Here is a 13,424-nt window from a genome sequence, read left to right as displayed (position 1 = left end):
CGACACACTAGGCCTGTTTCCTTAAGAATAAATCCCTGGGGGCGGGAACGTGGCTTAGTGTTTGACATGCCTGTAAAGCACCTTGGAGTGCCGGGTTTAATTCCCAGCTCCAGTTCCTGACTCCAGCTTCCTGCTAATGCAGATCCGGGAGGCAGGGGGGGCGGGGGGGTGGGTTGCCCACACATAACTAGGTCCCTGCTAACCCCATGACAGACCTGGGCTGAACTCTAGGATCCCAGCTTCACTGCTGAGCGTAGCTGGGCAGTAAACAGTGAACAGAAAGCTCACACGCCTCTCTTCTTCCCTCCCTCACAAAAAGCAAGTAAAAATCATAAAAAAAAAAAATTACATCTCTGGCCATTCTTCATTTTTATCTCGTTAGAATCTTTGCTTTCTTGTGTCTCTCTGAACCAGCAGCTACTGATACAGAGACCAGCACAAGAAGTGGGGTGTTTTCAGAATATAAGCTAAACTGAGAGGCAATGAGGAAGAGGGACCTAGATCCAACAGGCCCGAAAGCTGGGGACCCCTGTCGGCTTACAGCAAAATATTTGGTAAAACTTTTCCTTCTGCTAACTCTGAAACCAGAGCACCTGCCAACAGCTCTAAAGAAGGAAGTTCGATAAAGCCAGAACATCGGTGTGTATTTGGAACTCTTGGATGGCATCCAGCCATCAAAGAAACAGAAGAACCGTCCCTGTGTGCAGTAAAGGCAAAGAGGTTAGAGTGACCAGAGGGCGGGTCCGGCCATAGAAGGAAAGCTAACTGCTTCTATCCCCCAGTAGAGGATGAACCAGTGGCCGTTCCAGATTGTTCTGAGTCCTCCATAAAACAAACAACAACAACAATAAAAAACCCTGGCCAGGCATTGTGGTGCAGCCAGTTAAGCTACCACTTGCCATGCCAGCCTCACTCTGTGGGTATATGTTTGTATCCTGGCTGTTCTGCTCCTGCTCCAGCTCCAGCTCCCTTTCCAAGAAACCAGGGGAAGATAGTGCTTGATTCCTCACTGTCCATATGAGAGACATGATGAAGATCCTGGCTTCTAGCTTTGGTCTGGGGTCATTTGGGGAGTAAAAACAGCACATGGAAATCTCTCTCTGTCTCTCTCTCTCCCTCCCTCCATCCCTCCCTCCCTTTCACAGTAACTCTGCCTTTCAAATAAATAAATATTAAAAAAAAAAGAAAGCCAGCTGAGTGGCAAACACGAAAGACACTGCCTTCCCACTCAGATATGTTGCTTCCATGGTCTCCACATAGGCTCTGAAAGAAAAGGACATGGGACTTAAGAAAGAACAAGTCGTAAGGCCTTGAGTGTGATTACAGGGGCAGGACCTGCATGCCCCAGGACAGATCAGAAGTCTCTGAAGGAATGAAATTGTGAGAGGAAGCACAAACTTACCCTGAGAACAGGTGCATGGACCAAACCTTCAGGTGCCCTCCAGGCTCCCAAGCAGCAGTGAGCACAGATCCGCAAGGCCACAGCTCAAGAAGGGGGAAGGCTGCTGAGAGGCAGTATCAAGGACAAGGGAGCCTGTTCCCATAGCAAGCTGATGATGGGGTCTGAATCAAGGAGGGCAGTGGTCCCACCACTGTTACACATCGGCACCTGCAGGGCGTTTCCATCAGCTATGGTTGGCAGGGCTCCTCAATCCCTTCCCTCTGTCATAGCATTAGGAGGTGGGGTCTTTAGGATGTGTTGAAGACGTAAGTATAGAAGAATGAGATCGGTATGCTTATCAAAGAGGCCCTGCGGGGTGGGGGGAGGAGAAGACAAGGAGGTGCCCTATTCACCAGACACTGAATCTGTCAGCAATTTGATCCTGGAATGTCCAGGACTGTATTATTCAATGTAAGGTCTCTTGTTACAGAAGTCTCAATGGACAAAGTAAGATGCCATTGTCACAGGGCAGGCGCTGCTCAGGCAGAAATCGCATGTTCTAAACATTTTTTGCCAGGGTGTGTGGCTGTTCCAGTGAGCCCTCTCCAGGGCAAGGCGAATACATCGCTTCCACTTCGTTGGAAATTTCTAACACAGGCATTTCTGTTCTTCCTCATTTTCCTGTTGGCTAGGGCAACAACTTGAGGTCAGGTGATAAGGATCAAATGCCTGCGACAGGAGACCTGAGCGAGCTTAAGGATGACGGTGGCCCAGCCTCTTGGGATACTCTCCACGTATGAGTGAGGAAATCTTACTGGTTGTACATTGCATTTGGGAATTTTTTTTTTAAAGAAACCACGTTACCTGTGTTTCGCCACAGTGGATTAAGTTCCATTGATAATGCCAACATGTTACATGAGCAACCAGTTTGAGTTCTGGCTGCTCAGCTTCTGATCCAACTCCTTGTTAAACACATCAAGACAAACAATGGAAGATGTCCCAGGGGCTTGGGCACATGGCAACCACTTAGGAAACCAGGATGGGGTCCCAGGCTCTGGCTTTGGTCTGACCCTGCCCTAGCAATTGTATTCCTTTGGGGAGTGAACCAATGGATGAAAGATATTTTTCTTCTCTCTCTCCTTTTTTCTAACTGTATTTCAAATAAATAAATGATTCTTTTTTTAAAAAAAGCAACTAATGTGACCCTATAAAGAAAAAATCCTTTATAGAGAATTGCACGTGAATTTTTGATAGATTTTAATGAAAAATGTTTTATTCAAATAACTTAAAATAAAACACACACCAAATATACAAAGCAACAGTATCATGCACTTTAAATAGACCATGGCAACAATGCTGAAAAACAATTTGATTGATGGTGTTAGATATTCTCGTCTGCAATAGGCTTTTAACCTGCTAAAAACTGTATGTTAAAAACCTTCGATGACAAAATTGTAGTTTGGTCTCCCTAATAACAGAATGACTGAAAAAATGGAATAAAAAAGAACATTTTGGGGGGCTCAATATGATGAAGCAGCTAAAGCCATTCATTACTCACAATGCTGGCATATGAATGTTGGTTCTTGTCCCAGCTATTCTATTTACAACCAAGCTCCCTGCTAATGTACGTTGGAAAGCAGCAGAGGATGACCCACGTGCTTGGGTCCCCGCAGTCATGCACAAGACCCAGATGAAGCTCCTAGCTCCTGGATTTGGCATGGCCCCGTCCCAGCCTTTGGGACTACCTGAGGGAACCAGAAGATGGGAAGATTCTCTCTCTCATCCTTTCAAAACATTTTTTTTAGAAAAGTGAATTTTGTTTATGATGTGAGTCAAGGCTATTTGTGTCTATATCTACTTAGCACCTAAGTCATCAGATGTTGAGGGGTGTAGGGGAGGATGTGGCATTGAATAACTTAAGAGTAGTTTGTATTAACAGGACATAGTGAGTACCAGCCTGCAGGTTACCTATCATAAACAAATTCCCTATTCAAATAGAAAATACAGATTTCTTCAAGGTACTAAGTAGAGGTGGAAGGCAAAGAGGAAAAATGCTGGTAGAGCAGAAATTATGAGGAATTGAGAGTACATAGAAAATTTCAGGAGGGGTCAGCGTTATGGCAGAGTAGGCTAAGCTATTGCCTGAAACACCAGCATCCCATATGGGTACCTGTTCAGGGCCCAGCTGCTTTACTTCTGGTCCAGTTCCCTGTTAATGTGCCTGGGAAGGAAGCAAAGGATGGCCCAGGTGGCTGGGAGACCCAAATGGAGTTCCACGGTCTTGGCTTAAACCTCATCCAGTCTGGGCTGTTAGAATCTTTTAGGAGTAAACTAGTGAATAGAAGATCTCTCTCTCTCCTCTTTCTCCCCCCACCCCTTTCTGTAACTATGCTTTTCAAATAGCAAAATCTTACAAAGTCCATGGCGAATAAACATAAAGGATCAAAAAAAAATTTCCAAAATTCATGTACCCAAGAGATCTTCAGAAAGTTTTGGAAAATGCGTATTGTGGGGAAAAACAAACAAACAAAAAAAACTCATCAAAGTAGACGTCAGAGGACTGAGCTTTTGGTGTATCGTTAAATCACTGCTTAGGCATCTTCATTTCATATCCAAGTGTCTGGTTTGAGACCCAGCCACCCTGCTTCCAATCTAGTTTCCTGCTCATGCATATCCAAGGAGGTAGCAGAGGATGGCTCAGGTGTTTGGTCCTTGCCACCTACCTGGATGACCCAGCTTTGAGTCCCAGGCTCCTGGTTTCCGCCTGGTCTAAACCTTTCTGTCACATATTTGTAGAGTGAACCCTCCATCAGTGCACTCCCCTCATCTCCCTGTCTTTCAAATAAGATGAAAAGACAAGTTTTCACAAGTAGACATGGATGGCTACCATGGTAACCAGAGGAGGGCGGAGTTTGCTTCCAACCAACAGATGACGATGCACAGGTGCAGCCGCTCTGGGGCCGTTTTCCCTTCCCCTAACCTCCTTTACAAAGGCCCAGCCCCGCTTCTTCCACGCTCTTCTTCCTCTGCAGCCTGTTCCTTTGTGTCTGTCTGTCTGCTGCACGGGGAAGGGAAGCCCACGACTATGGCTCCCTGAGATAGAGGCTGTTTAAATTCTTTTTAAATATTCGGCTGAGTGTTTCTTTCCCTGGTGGTCGGCGAATCTAACATTTTGACGAGCGGCAGATCTAACAGACACCAGATCTAAGCACACACTCAGGGAGATATGAAGTAAGGCAGACGCCAAGGGAAGACTTTTTAAAAGTATAATGTAATTACTCATATATATATATATATATATATATATATACATATATATATTTTAAATTGTGGAAATTGGAACACTGGTGTGGTTAAGTGAACAACAGCCTTCATAAAATATCCACCTCCTAATCTCCAGAATTTTTAACAAGATTATCTTATATTGCAAAAGAGGATGGCAGATGAGATTAAATAAGAGACTCTAAGAAGGGAAGATTATCCCAGAGTGTGTGGCCTAGCTCAACATAATCAGAGAATTATGTGGTGGGAGTAGGGCAGGGGGTGCCTCATGCAATCACAAAAACCCTTAAAAGAAGGAGAGTCACAGTGACGCAGGGAGACATGATGGCAGAAGCAGAAATCAGAGAGACAGGGAACACCAAGAGTTGGGGTACGCAGGCAGCCCCTGGAAGGTAGAAAAGGCACCCAAAGGATTATCCTGCCTTCAGGACTCCTGACTCTTCAAAGTGCAACACAGATCACACGTTTTGTGTTATCTTAAGCCACACTAGTTTCCATGGGAAACCAGCACAATGAAGACAGCATCCGGTAGAATGGATGGGTGCAGTCCAAGATCAAAGCGAAAAAATAAACCCAAAAACCCAAGACGGAAGCCAGAAGGAAAAGGGAAGACCAGGGGCAAAGTCCAACATTTTAGCTTCTTGCAGGAGTTTGAAGGTGGGAAAAGAAAGAGAGTGGAGAAGAAGGTATTCAAGAAAGTGAAAATTCATCCCCACCTTTAAAAACAATATGGGCAATTAGACTACAAGTGTCCAGGAGACTGCAGGAAGGGGAGGGAATGTCATCTTACCACACTTGTGACCCAACTGCCAGGAAAAACAGAATAATCCACAATTACCAACAGATTTCAGTAGTCCCCACCCACCCATTAATAGAATAAAAAAATACACACAAGAAAAAAGTCGGTCAGGATATATAAGACTTGAATAGCAACATCATACCATGTGACATCATTGACAGTTTTTCCTAATTGACATTTATAGAATACTCCATCCAACAGGAACGAAGCACGCTTTTTTAAGTACACAGAGAACATTGACCAAGATGGATCCCATCGTGAGCCATAAAATGCGTCTCCAAACCCAACAGGGGAAGAGGAGAGTGGAAAGAAGGCACCAAAGCTGGTGAAATGCAGCAAAAGCAGGAGTTGGGGCTCCGTGACCTTAGTTCCACCACAAGAAACTAGAGAAAGAGCCACTGGCATCCAGAGGCAGCAGCAGAAAGGACAACGCCGAAATCAAAGCAGAGATCAAAGAAATAGCAAATGGTGGGCAACAGAGAAGAAGCAAGGAAACACAAAACTGCTCAAGGAAAGAGAGAAGACGGTAGAATTGATGGATTTCAGAAATGCATGGGGGGGCGGGACTACAGGTTCTATACGTCTTAGAATAGTCTTACATGTATAAAACAAAGAAACAAACAAAAAACCCGCCAGTTAAAAACCTTCATACAAGAAAGGGGAGATCTTACAGAGAGGCTGAGGCGCCTCTAGACCGATGACCAAGCCAACAGTGCTGACTCACCCGTCACAGGACGAACGTCAATGTCCTGAAATGAGACCAGTACTTCACGTCCATGGTCTTCCACAACTGTGGACAGAACCTCATAGATTATCTAAGACAAAATGTTGCATCTACCTGCACCAAGCGACATGCTACAAAATGCCTGAATGGTATTCTCCCAAGCTGCCAAGTTCATCCCTAAACAAGCAAGCCTTAGAAACTGTCCCAGCCCAGGGCAGGTTAAGGAGAACTCAGGGCTGAAGGGATGATGCTGCCCTGGCCAGGACCCTGAAAGAGGAAACCAGACAAACCTAAGGAAATCTAAACAAAGTGAGAGTCAGTGAGCAACACATCAATCGGGCCCACTGATTAGAACCCAGGAAAGGACCGCAGGAACACTTGGCATTCACGTTACAGCTTTTTCCTGTGTGTCTGAAACTCATTTTAAAAAAAGGCTTATCCCAGGACTGCAAGGTGGATCCCATTAGTTTAATACCATTCACCATGGTCACTAAACTAGAAAAAAAAATGAAATAATCATCTCCATGGATGCCCCTAAAAGCATTCAACAAAATATACAAACAAACAAACACTGTTCTTGTTAAAAGCTTCAGGAGACTATAATTAGAAGGCCATTCCTTTAATTTTATAAAAGGCAAGCCTGTGTCATAAAATAAAGAATTTTTAAAAATCTACAGTTAGCACCCCAATTAAGAAACCACTGGAGGCTTTAGCAGGTGCAAAAAGGAAGAAAAACAAGTGAAAATTATCCAGACATGTAGTAAAACTGCTGTTATTTCCAGACGACATGGTTATCTACAAGAAAAACAAAAACCATAGCATCTTTAAAAAAACAAACACTAAGTAAATTTAGCAATATGGCTACATACAAGATCAATTACAAAATCTAGTGCATGTTTAGCTATGAAAAAAATTGACAGCCAGCAAAGAAAATGGTGGAAATAATTTTTTTAAACTTTTTAAAGGCATGCTGGTTTTTTTTTAATATTTTTTTTAATTGGAAAGACAGATACATATAGAGAGGAGGAGAGACAGAGAGATCTTCTGCCTGATGGTTCATGCCCCACGTGGCCACAACAGCTGGGAATGAGCCAATCCAAAGCCAGGAGCCTCTTCCGGGTCTTCCATGTGGGTGCAGGGTCCCAAAGCTTTGGGCCATCCTCAACTGCTTTCCCAGGCAAAAGGCAGGGAACTGGATGGAAGCAGGGCCACTGGGATTAGAAACAGCGCCCTTATGGGATCCCGGCGTGTTCAAAGCGAGGACTTCAACCACTACGCTATTGCGCCAGACCCGGAAATGAAATTTTTAAAAATTTATCTTTTACAAAGTCCGGCATAATGCCTCAATTAGTTAATCTTCCCTTTAGAAGCATCAGGATCCCATATATGGGCTCCAGATCATGTCCCAGAATCTCCACTTCCCATCCAGCTTCCTGTTTGTGGTCTGGGAAAACAACAGAGGATGGCCCAAAGCCTTGGACCCTGCACCTGTGTGGAAAACCCGGAAGAAGCTTCAGATCAGCTTGGCCACTGTCTCTGCAAATCTGCCTTTCCAATAAAGAGAAATAAATCTGTTTTAAAATGGTATTTACAATAATATCAAAATATGAAATACTTAGAGATTGACAAAAAGCCTAAAAGACCTACATATGTATTTTTAAAAAGCACAACAAGGTTGACAGAAATGAAACAAGAACTGAGCAAGTGGGAAATCAAACAGATTGAGCTTACTAAGATGAGAACACTCAGTATTGTTATTAATTCCTTCTCCTGTAGAATTTGCAAATTCAGCTGAATCCAAGCCAAAAATTTGAGCCCATTCATTTGAGCAGAAACTGGGAAGCCAGTCCTAAAACTCACACGGAACTGCAAAGAAACCCAAAGGGCCAGGACAGCTTAGAACCTAACCCTGACAGCAACAGAGACCACAAACGGTTGCACACTAACGGCAATGTACCAGCGGTACACTACGTGATGTCTCCATGGCCATAACTTGTAATGAAGAACTGTTAGAGGACTTACAGAGGAAGTGTCAGAAGAGGACCATAAAGTAATGATAACAACATGCAGGCCACTGCACGGAACTTCCAAACAAGGAAGAAACACACCAGGAGGGAAGGCAGTCTCATGACTTTCAATCCCAATCTACATCTATAGCATAAACAGGTCACAAGAAGGAAACTGGAAAGAATATTTAGAGAAATGATTGAAGCAAATGTGGAGAGGTGGAATGGATTATACCCTTTTCATTTTACATCAAACTGAAAGAGAGTTAAAGAAGCAGTCAGAGAGCCTCAAGTAGTCGCTTCAGGCTTGCAGAACAGGAGCGACTGACGGAGAGAAGCAGCCACAGGCAACCTCTTCCTGACCCTGAACTTCAATGGAGGTCAGGGCTGCAGAAACTCTGGGGAAATCCAGCTTTCAAAGCAAGATGGAGGGACCCAGCGCGATACCCTAGTGGCTATATCCTGGCCTTACATCCACAGGGATCCCATATGGGTGCTGGTTGATGTTCCAGCTTCTCCACTTCCCATCTAGCTCCCTGTTTGTGGTCTGGGAATGCAGCACAGGACGGTCCAAAGCCTTGGGACCCTGCACCCATATGGGAGACCCAGAGGAAGCCCCCTGCTTCAGATCAGCTCAGCTCTGGCTGTTGTGGCCACTTGGAGAGTGAACCAGCAGATGGAAGATCTTTCTCTCTGTCTATCATTCTCTCTGTAAATCTGCCCTTTCCAATAAAAATAAAAAGCAACACACCAGAGGCTCTGGCTGTGGACCTGGGTCTTAGCATTTATTAGGCTACGGGAGCCTGCACTGGCAAAGTCGAGCGTCTGCTGAACTCTCGTGAAGTGAAAAGTTCCCAGGAAAGTCTGCTCCTGATTTCATTCAGAGTGGAGACAACTGTGTGTGGACTCATTGGGAAAGAGTTGGAGGTGACAGACAGTCAAGATTGAAACAGTCAGCAAGGTGCAGGGCAAACAAACTGGTGACCCAGAGCGAAATCTTCCTCCTCCACATCAGGCAATCAGCAGACATTCCTCCAGATTGAAAAAAAAAAAATCAAGGCAGAGTCACATACGCATTTGATGGAAAAGAGTAACATTCAACACTGAACGAATGAGGAAAAAGAGTTGTTCAACTAATTTCCAGCACAGAGCAGGGCGGACTGAAGTTTTTCATAAATTACAATTCTCTAGGCACATGTTTCTCTGACCATTTTGACTTTCCATTGAAAAACACCCGAGGGGCTGGCGATTGTGTTGGATGGAAACGAGGACCGCAGTGGGTGTGATCCGAGTGTGCCAGGGAGAACTGGGAAAGCCACAGGCAAAACGAGCGGGCCTCAACCAAAGCCTCCTTCTTTTATGAAAGTGACTCAAAAGGGAAAATCCTTAGAATCCAAGGCCAGCCAAGGAATGCTTAGGGATCACCCCAAAGGCACAATATACCACAGGAAAAAACAATGAGCTAGGATTCATCAAAATCTTTAAGCCTTGAACCTTTGAAGGATCCAGTTAAAAGATCCAGTTAAAAGAGCAACAACAACAAAATAAGTGACCAAGTGAGAGGATATTTGTTTGTAATCCACACAGATATCAAAAGAACTCTATTGAGAAAATACAGGGGCCGATATTATGGCATAGCCTATAACTCCTTCATGGGCACCGGTTCAAACCCCAGCTGCTCCACTTCCATTCCAGCTCCCAACTAACACCCCAGGAAAATAGAAGATGGTCCAAGTCCTTGGGCTCCAAAGAGACCAGCTCAAGCTCTTGGCTGCTAGTTTTTTTTTTTTAAGATTTATTTATTTTTATTGCAAAGTCAGATATACAGAGAGGAAGAGAGACAGAAAGATCTTCCGTCCGTTGATTCACTCCCCAAATGACTGCAATGGCTGGAGCTGTGCCGATCCAAAGCCCGGAGCCAGGAACCTTCTTCAGGTCTCTCACACAGGTGCAGGATCCCAAGGCTTTGGGCCATCCTCGACTGCTTTCCCAGGCCACAAGCACGGAGCTGGATGGGAAGTGGATCTGCTGGGATTAGAACCAACGCCCATATGGGATCCCGGCACATTCAAGGTGAATGAAGACTTTAGCCACTAGGCCATCGCACCAAGCCTGGCTTCTAGCTTTTTGACTTTGCTTAGCCCCCATCATGGACGGCCGAAATACAACCCAGTTAGAACATGGGTAAAAGGCAAACAGATATTTCACCAAAGAAGATAATCAGATGCAGGCAACCACAAGAAAAGATGTTCAATGTCATTAATCCCAAAGTAAATGAAAACTAAATCCACAATTGGGGGCATGGTGCTGTGACACAGTGTGTTAAGCCACCATCTGTAACACTCACACATTCCATTTCTGATCCAACTTCCTGCCAATGAGCATGAAAGACATCAGAAGAGAGTCCCAGCGTTGGGGATGGAGCTCTGGGCTCCTGACTTCCTCAGGGTTCAGTCCAGCCATCTGAGGCCATTTGGGGTGTGAACCAGTAGATGGAAGCGCTCGCTCTCTCTCTCTCTCTCTCTCTCTCTCTCTCTCTCCCCTCCCCTTTCCCCCTCTCTCTGTAGTTCTGCCTTTCAAATAAATAAATAAATGCTAAAAAAAAAGTCAGAGCCACAATTGGGATATCACCACACATCCAACAGGGTGGTTAAAATAAAATACATTGACAACACCACAAGCTAACAGGAATATGAAGAAACCGGCTCACTCACACACTGCTGGCGGGAATGTAAAATGGTACTGCTGTTCTGAAGTGTGGAAACTTCATTTATAAAAATAAAATACATATGGTAAAGACTCAAGTATTAAGAAAAGATTTGAGGGGTCAGCACCTGTGGCCTGGTGGGCAAAGCTGAAACCTGTCACGCTAGCATCCCATGGGGATGCTAATGAAAAACCATGAAACTGTTAAAAAAAAATGGTGAGAATACACACAGAAATAATCGTCAATAAATAATACTACATCCAAAAAGGGAAGCTGTAGAACAATATGCCTGGGCTAATCTTACATTTAAAAAAAAAAGAGAAAAATCTAAAACTGTGTGTCTTTAAGAGGGTACCTCCAAAAATTCACCATAAATGGAATTAAACATGAGTTTATTTCGGTGCAAGAGTATTTTTTGAAAGCATTTTCAAAATATGTGGTTTCCCTGGACATTCTGAAGGCCCCTCATAGATGCACAGAAACACATGTGACAAATATTAATACAAGTTGTTAACAATGGCTACATGCAGGGGGGAGGCATGGATAGAGGGGGTGATCCCAGGAGATCCCAGAATGAATTGTTTCTCTCCGTTTGACAATTGAACTCAAGAATATTGTATGTGTCCTTTGTTGGTGCAGCATTTAAGACAGTGCCTCCTACCTAGCAGGTACTCAAGCAAAGTGAATTCAAACTTGAAAACAAAGAGTACAGCTTTTTGAACGAGTATAAAAAATTAAGTACAGAAAGCAATGTGGAAACCTTGGTTCTGAGGCCAAGGCCTGATGGCCACATTTGACGTCATTGCGTGGAGGGATGGAATGCTTCCTGGGGCTGGCTTTCCGAGTTTGATATACCAGGGAGCTTCAAAAAGGGTGTGGAAAATGGAATGGAAAGGTACGTTTCTTGGGACACATAAAAAAATTGAAATCTGTGCATATTTATTGTCATGCACATTTTCCATGAACACTTTGATGAGTTTTGCCAAAGTAAGTGACAGCAGGAAATAGGAGGAAGGGACGTTGTTGGGGTCAGAAGGGATTTACAAAGCAGCCAAAGAAAGAAACTCCGGGTCTGGGTATAGTCCCACTGAAACTAAACATTTCACAGGCACAGGCACACCTGCAAGGATCAACCTACCGGAAGTCTTGGCCATCGACGTGGTAGAAACTCCATTGAGCTCACTTGAGCTCCTTTTCACGGGCCTGGGCCTGTACTCTCGTCGGGGGATGCTGGACGCAGCAGATATTCTGTAACACATATTGTAAAATAAATAAGGCACCTATTGGAGAAACACATCATCACAACACTACCCCGTGATGAGCACCCCAACTTAGGTGCAGGTGGTGGTCCTGAAGGTGTTGGCTTCACACACAGATTCTTGGGCAACTCACAGCTTCTAAACAGAACTCATTTCAGTAAGATGAGTTCTCCAGGTATCCGCAAGTTGCTGGGAAGGGCAGCAAAAACCAAGACATGGTGGACACCCCACACTACAGTGTCTTCAAACATGCCACATGTGAGACCCCGAACAAGCAGCTGCCTACAGAAAGGGATGCTGCCCAGGCATGAAAACAACCTCAGTCTCCTCTCTATAATTATGGCCTCAATTTCAGCGCCATTCCCTTCAGAAGTCTTCTGTGATCAAATCTGATCCCCAAAGTTAGGCTCGCATTTTAGCCACATATTTTCATCACTAGGGTTGATGTGCATGCCACACATGATATTTCTAATTTTCAGAAAAACTCAGGAACCAACTATCCCTCAAGCTGTCAGGAAGTTGGCAATCATTTCTCCGATCATTGGCAAGGTGCTTTTGACTCTGTCATGGTTACTCAGAGTCAATATTAAGAAAACAGCCTGATAATTTCATTCTTTAAAAACAGGCATTTACATATTTTCTGAGCATCATCTCAACTCTTCTCCCTTCACCCCTAGATATATCATTGCCACCCCCATCTGTACGTGGGGGCCTCGACCCTCATCCTGTCCCCAGGAAGCTGGGTCAGGACACACGGACAAGACTTCAGTATAAAGCAAACACAGAAAACCTGCCAATGACTCCCTTTTCCCAGGGCTGTCCCCTGGGCTAAAGCCCTGCTCCCGTTCTCTCCATCCCATCCTACATCCCCCATGAAAGGCAGCTTACAAAACCTCGAATCAGAGTGGGGGTCTGGCGAAGGTGGAGACGGGGAGACAGAGGGCAGAGAGGCCGGTGAGGACTCCGCAGCCCGTGGCGTGGGGGAAGCTCAAGTGTCTTTACCGGATCTGTAGCTTGGTGTGCAGTTCCTGCAGGATCTCCGTGGACTGTTTGTGATAGTCTAATGCCGCCTCGACAAACACAGCCAGCTGGTTGACCTGCTCTACCTGCAGCACAAGTGGAAAATTACTCCATGGGGGCTTGGGAGTTTATGTAGTGTCCAGGGAGGGGGAGCCCAGCCACAAAGACCCAGTGTTGCTGGGAACCTTGGCATCTGCCTCGGTTCTGGTCCATTTCATTTCATTGCATCTCAGCGGCCTGTCTAAG

At 44.8% G+C, this 13,424-nt stretch overlaps 1 protein-coding gene across 5 annotated transcripts in view; it reads right to left on the bottom strand.

Moving 5' to 3' along the window:
* The window catches only part of SH3GL3 (SH3 domain containing GRB2 like 3, endophilin A3), a 118,357-nt gene that overhangs the window by 14,261 nt on the left and 90,672 nt on the right, over positions 1-13,424 (bottom strand). For all 5 annotated transcript variants that reach the window (XM_058665533.1, XM_012929672.2, XM_058665535.1 and 2 more), the window contains 2 exons: positions 13,161-13,264; positions 12,038-12,147 (listed from right to left, as the gene is read on the bottom strand). In XM_058665533.1, coding sequence (XP_058521516.1) covers positions 12,038-12,147; positions 13,161-13,264 — 214 coding nt within the window. The remainder of the gene's footprint in view (positions 1-12,037; positions 12,148-13,160; positions 13,265-13,424) is intronic.

The sequence above is a fragment of the Ochotona princeps genome, chromosome 6, assembly GCF_030435755.1.
Source record: "Ochotona princeps isolate mOchPri1 chromosome 6, mOchPri1.hap1, whole genome shotgun sequence".
Lineage (NCBI taxonomy): Eukaryota > Metazoa > Chordata > Mammalia > Lagomorpha > Ochotonidae > Ochotona > Ochotona princeps.
This window is presented reverse-complemented; position numbering and strand designations above follow the sequence as displayed.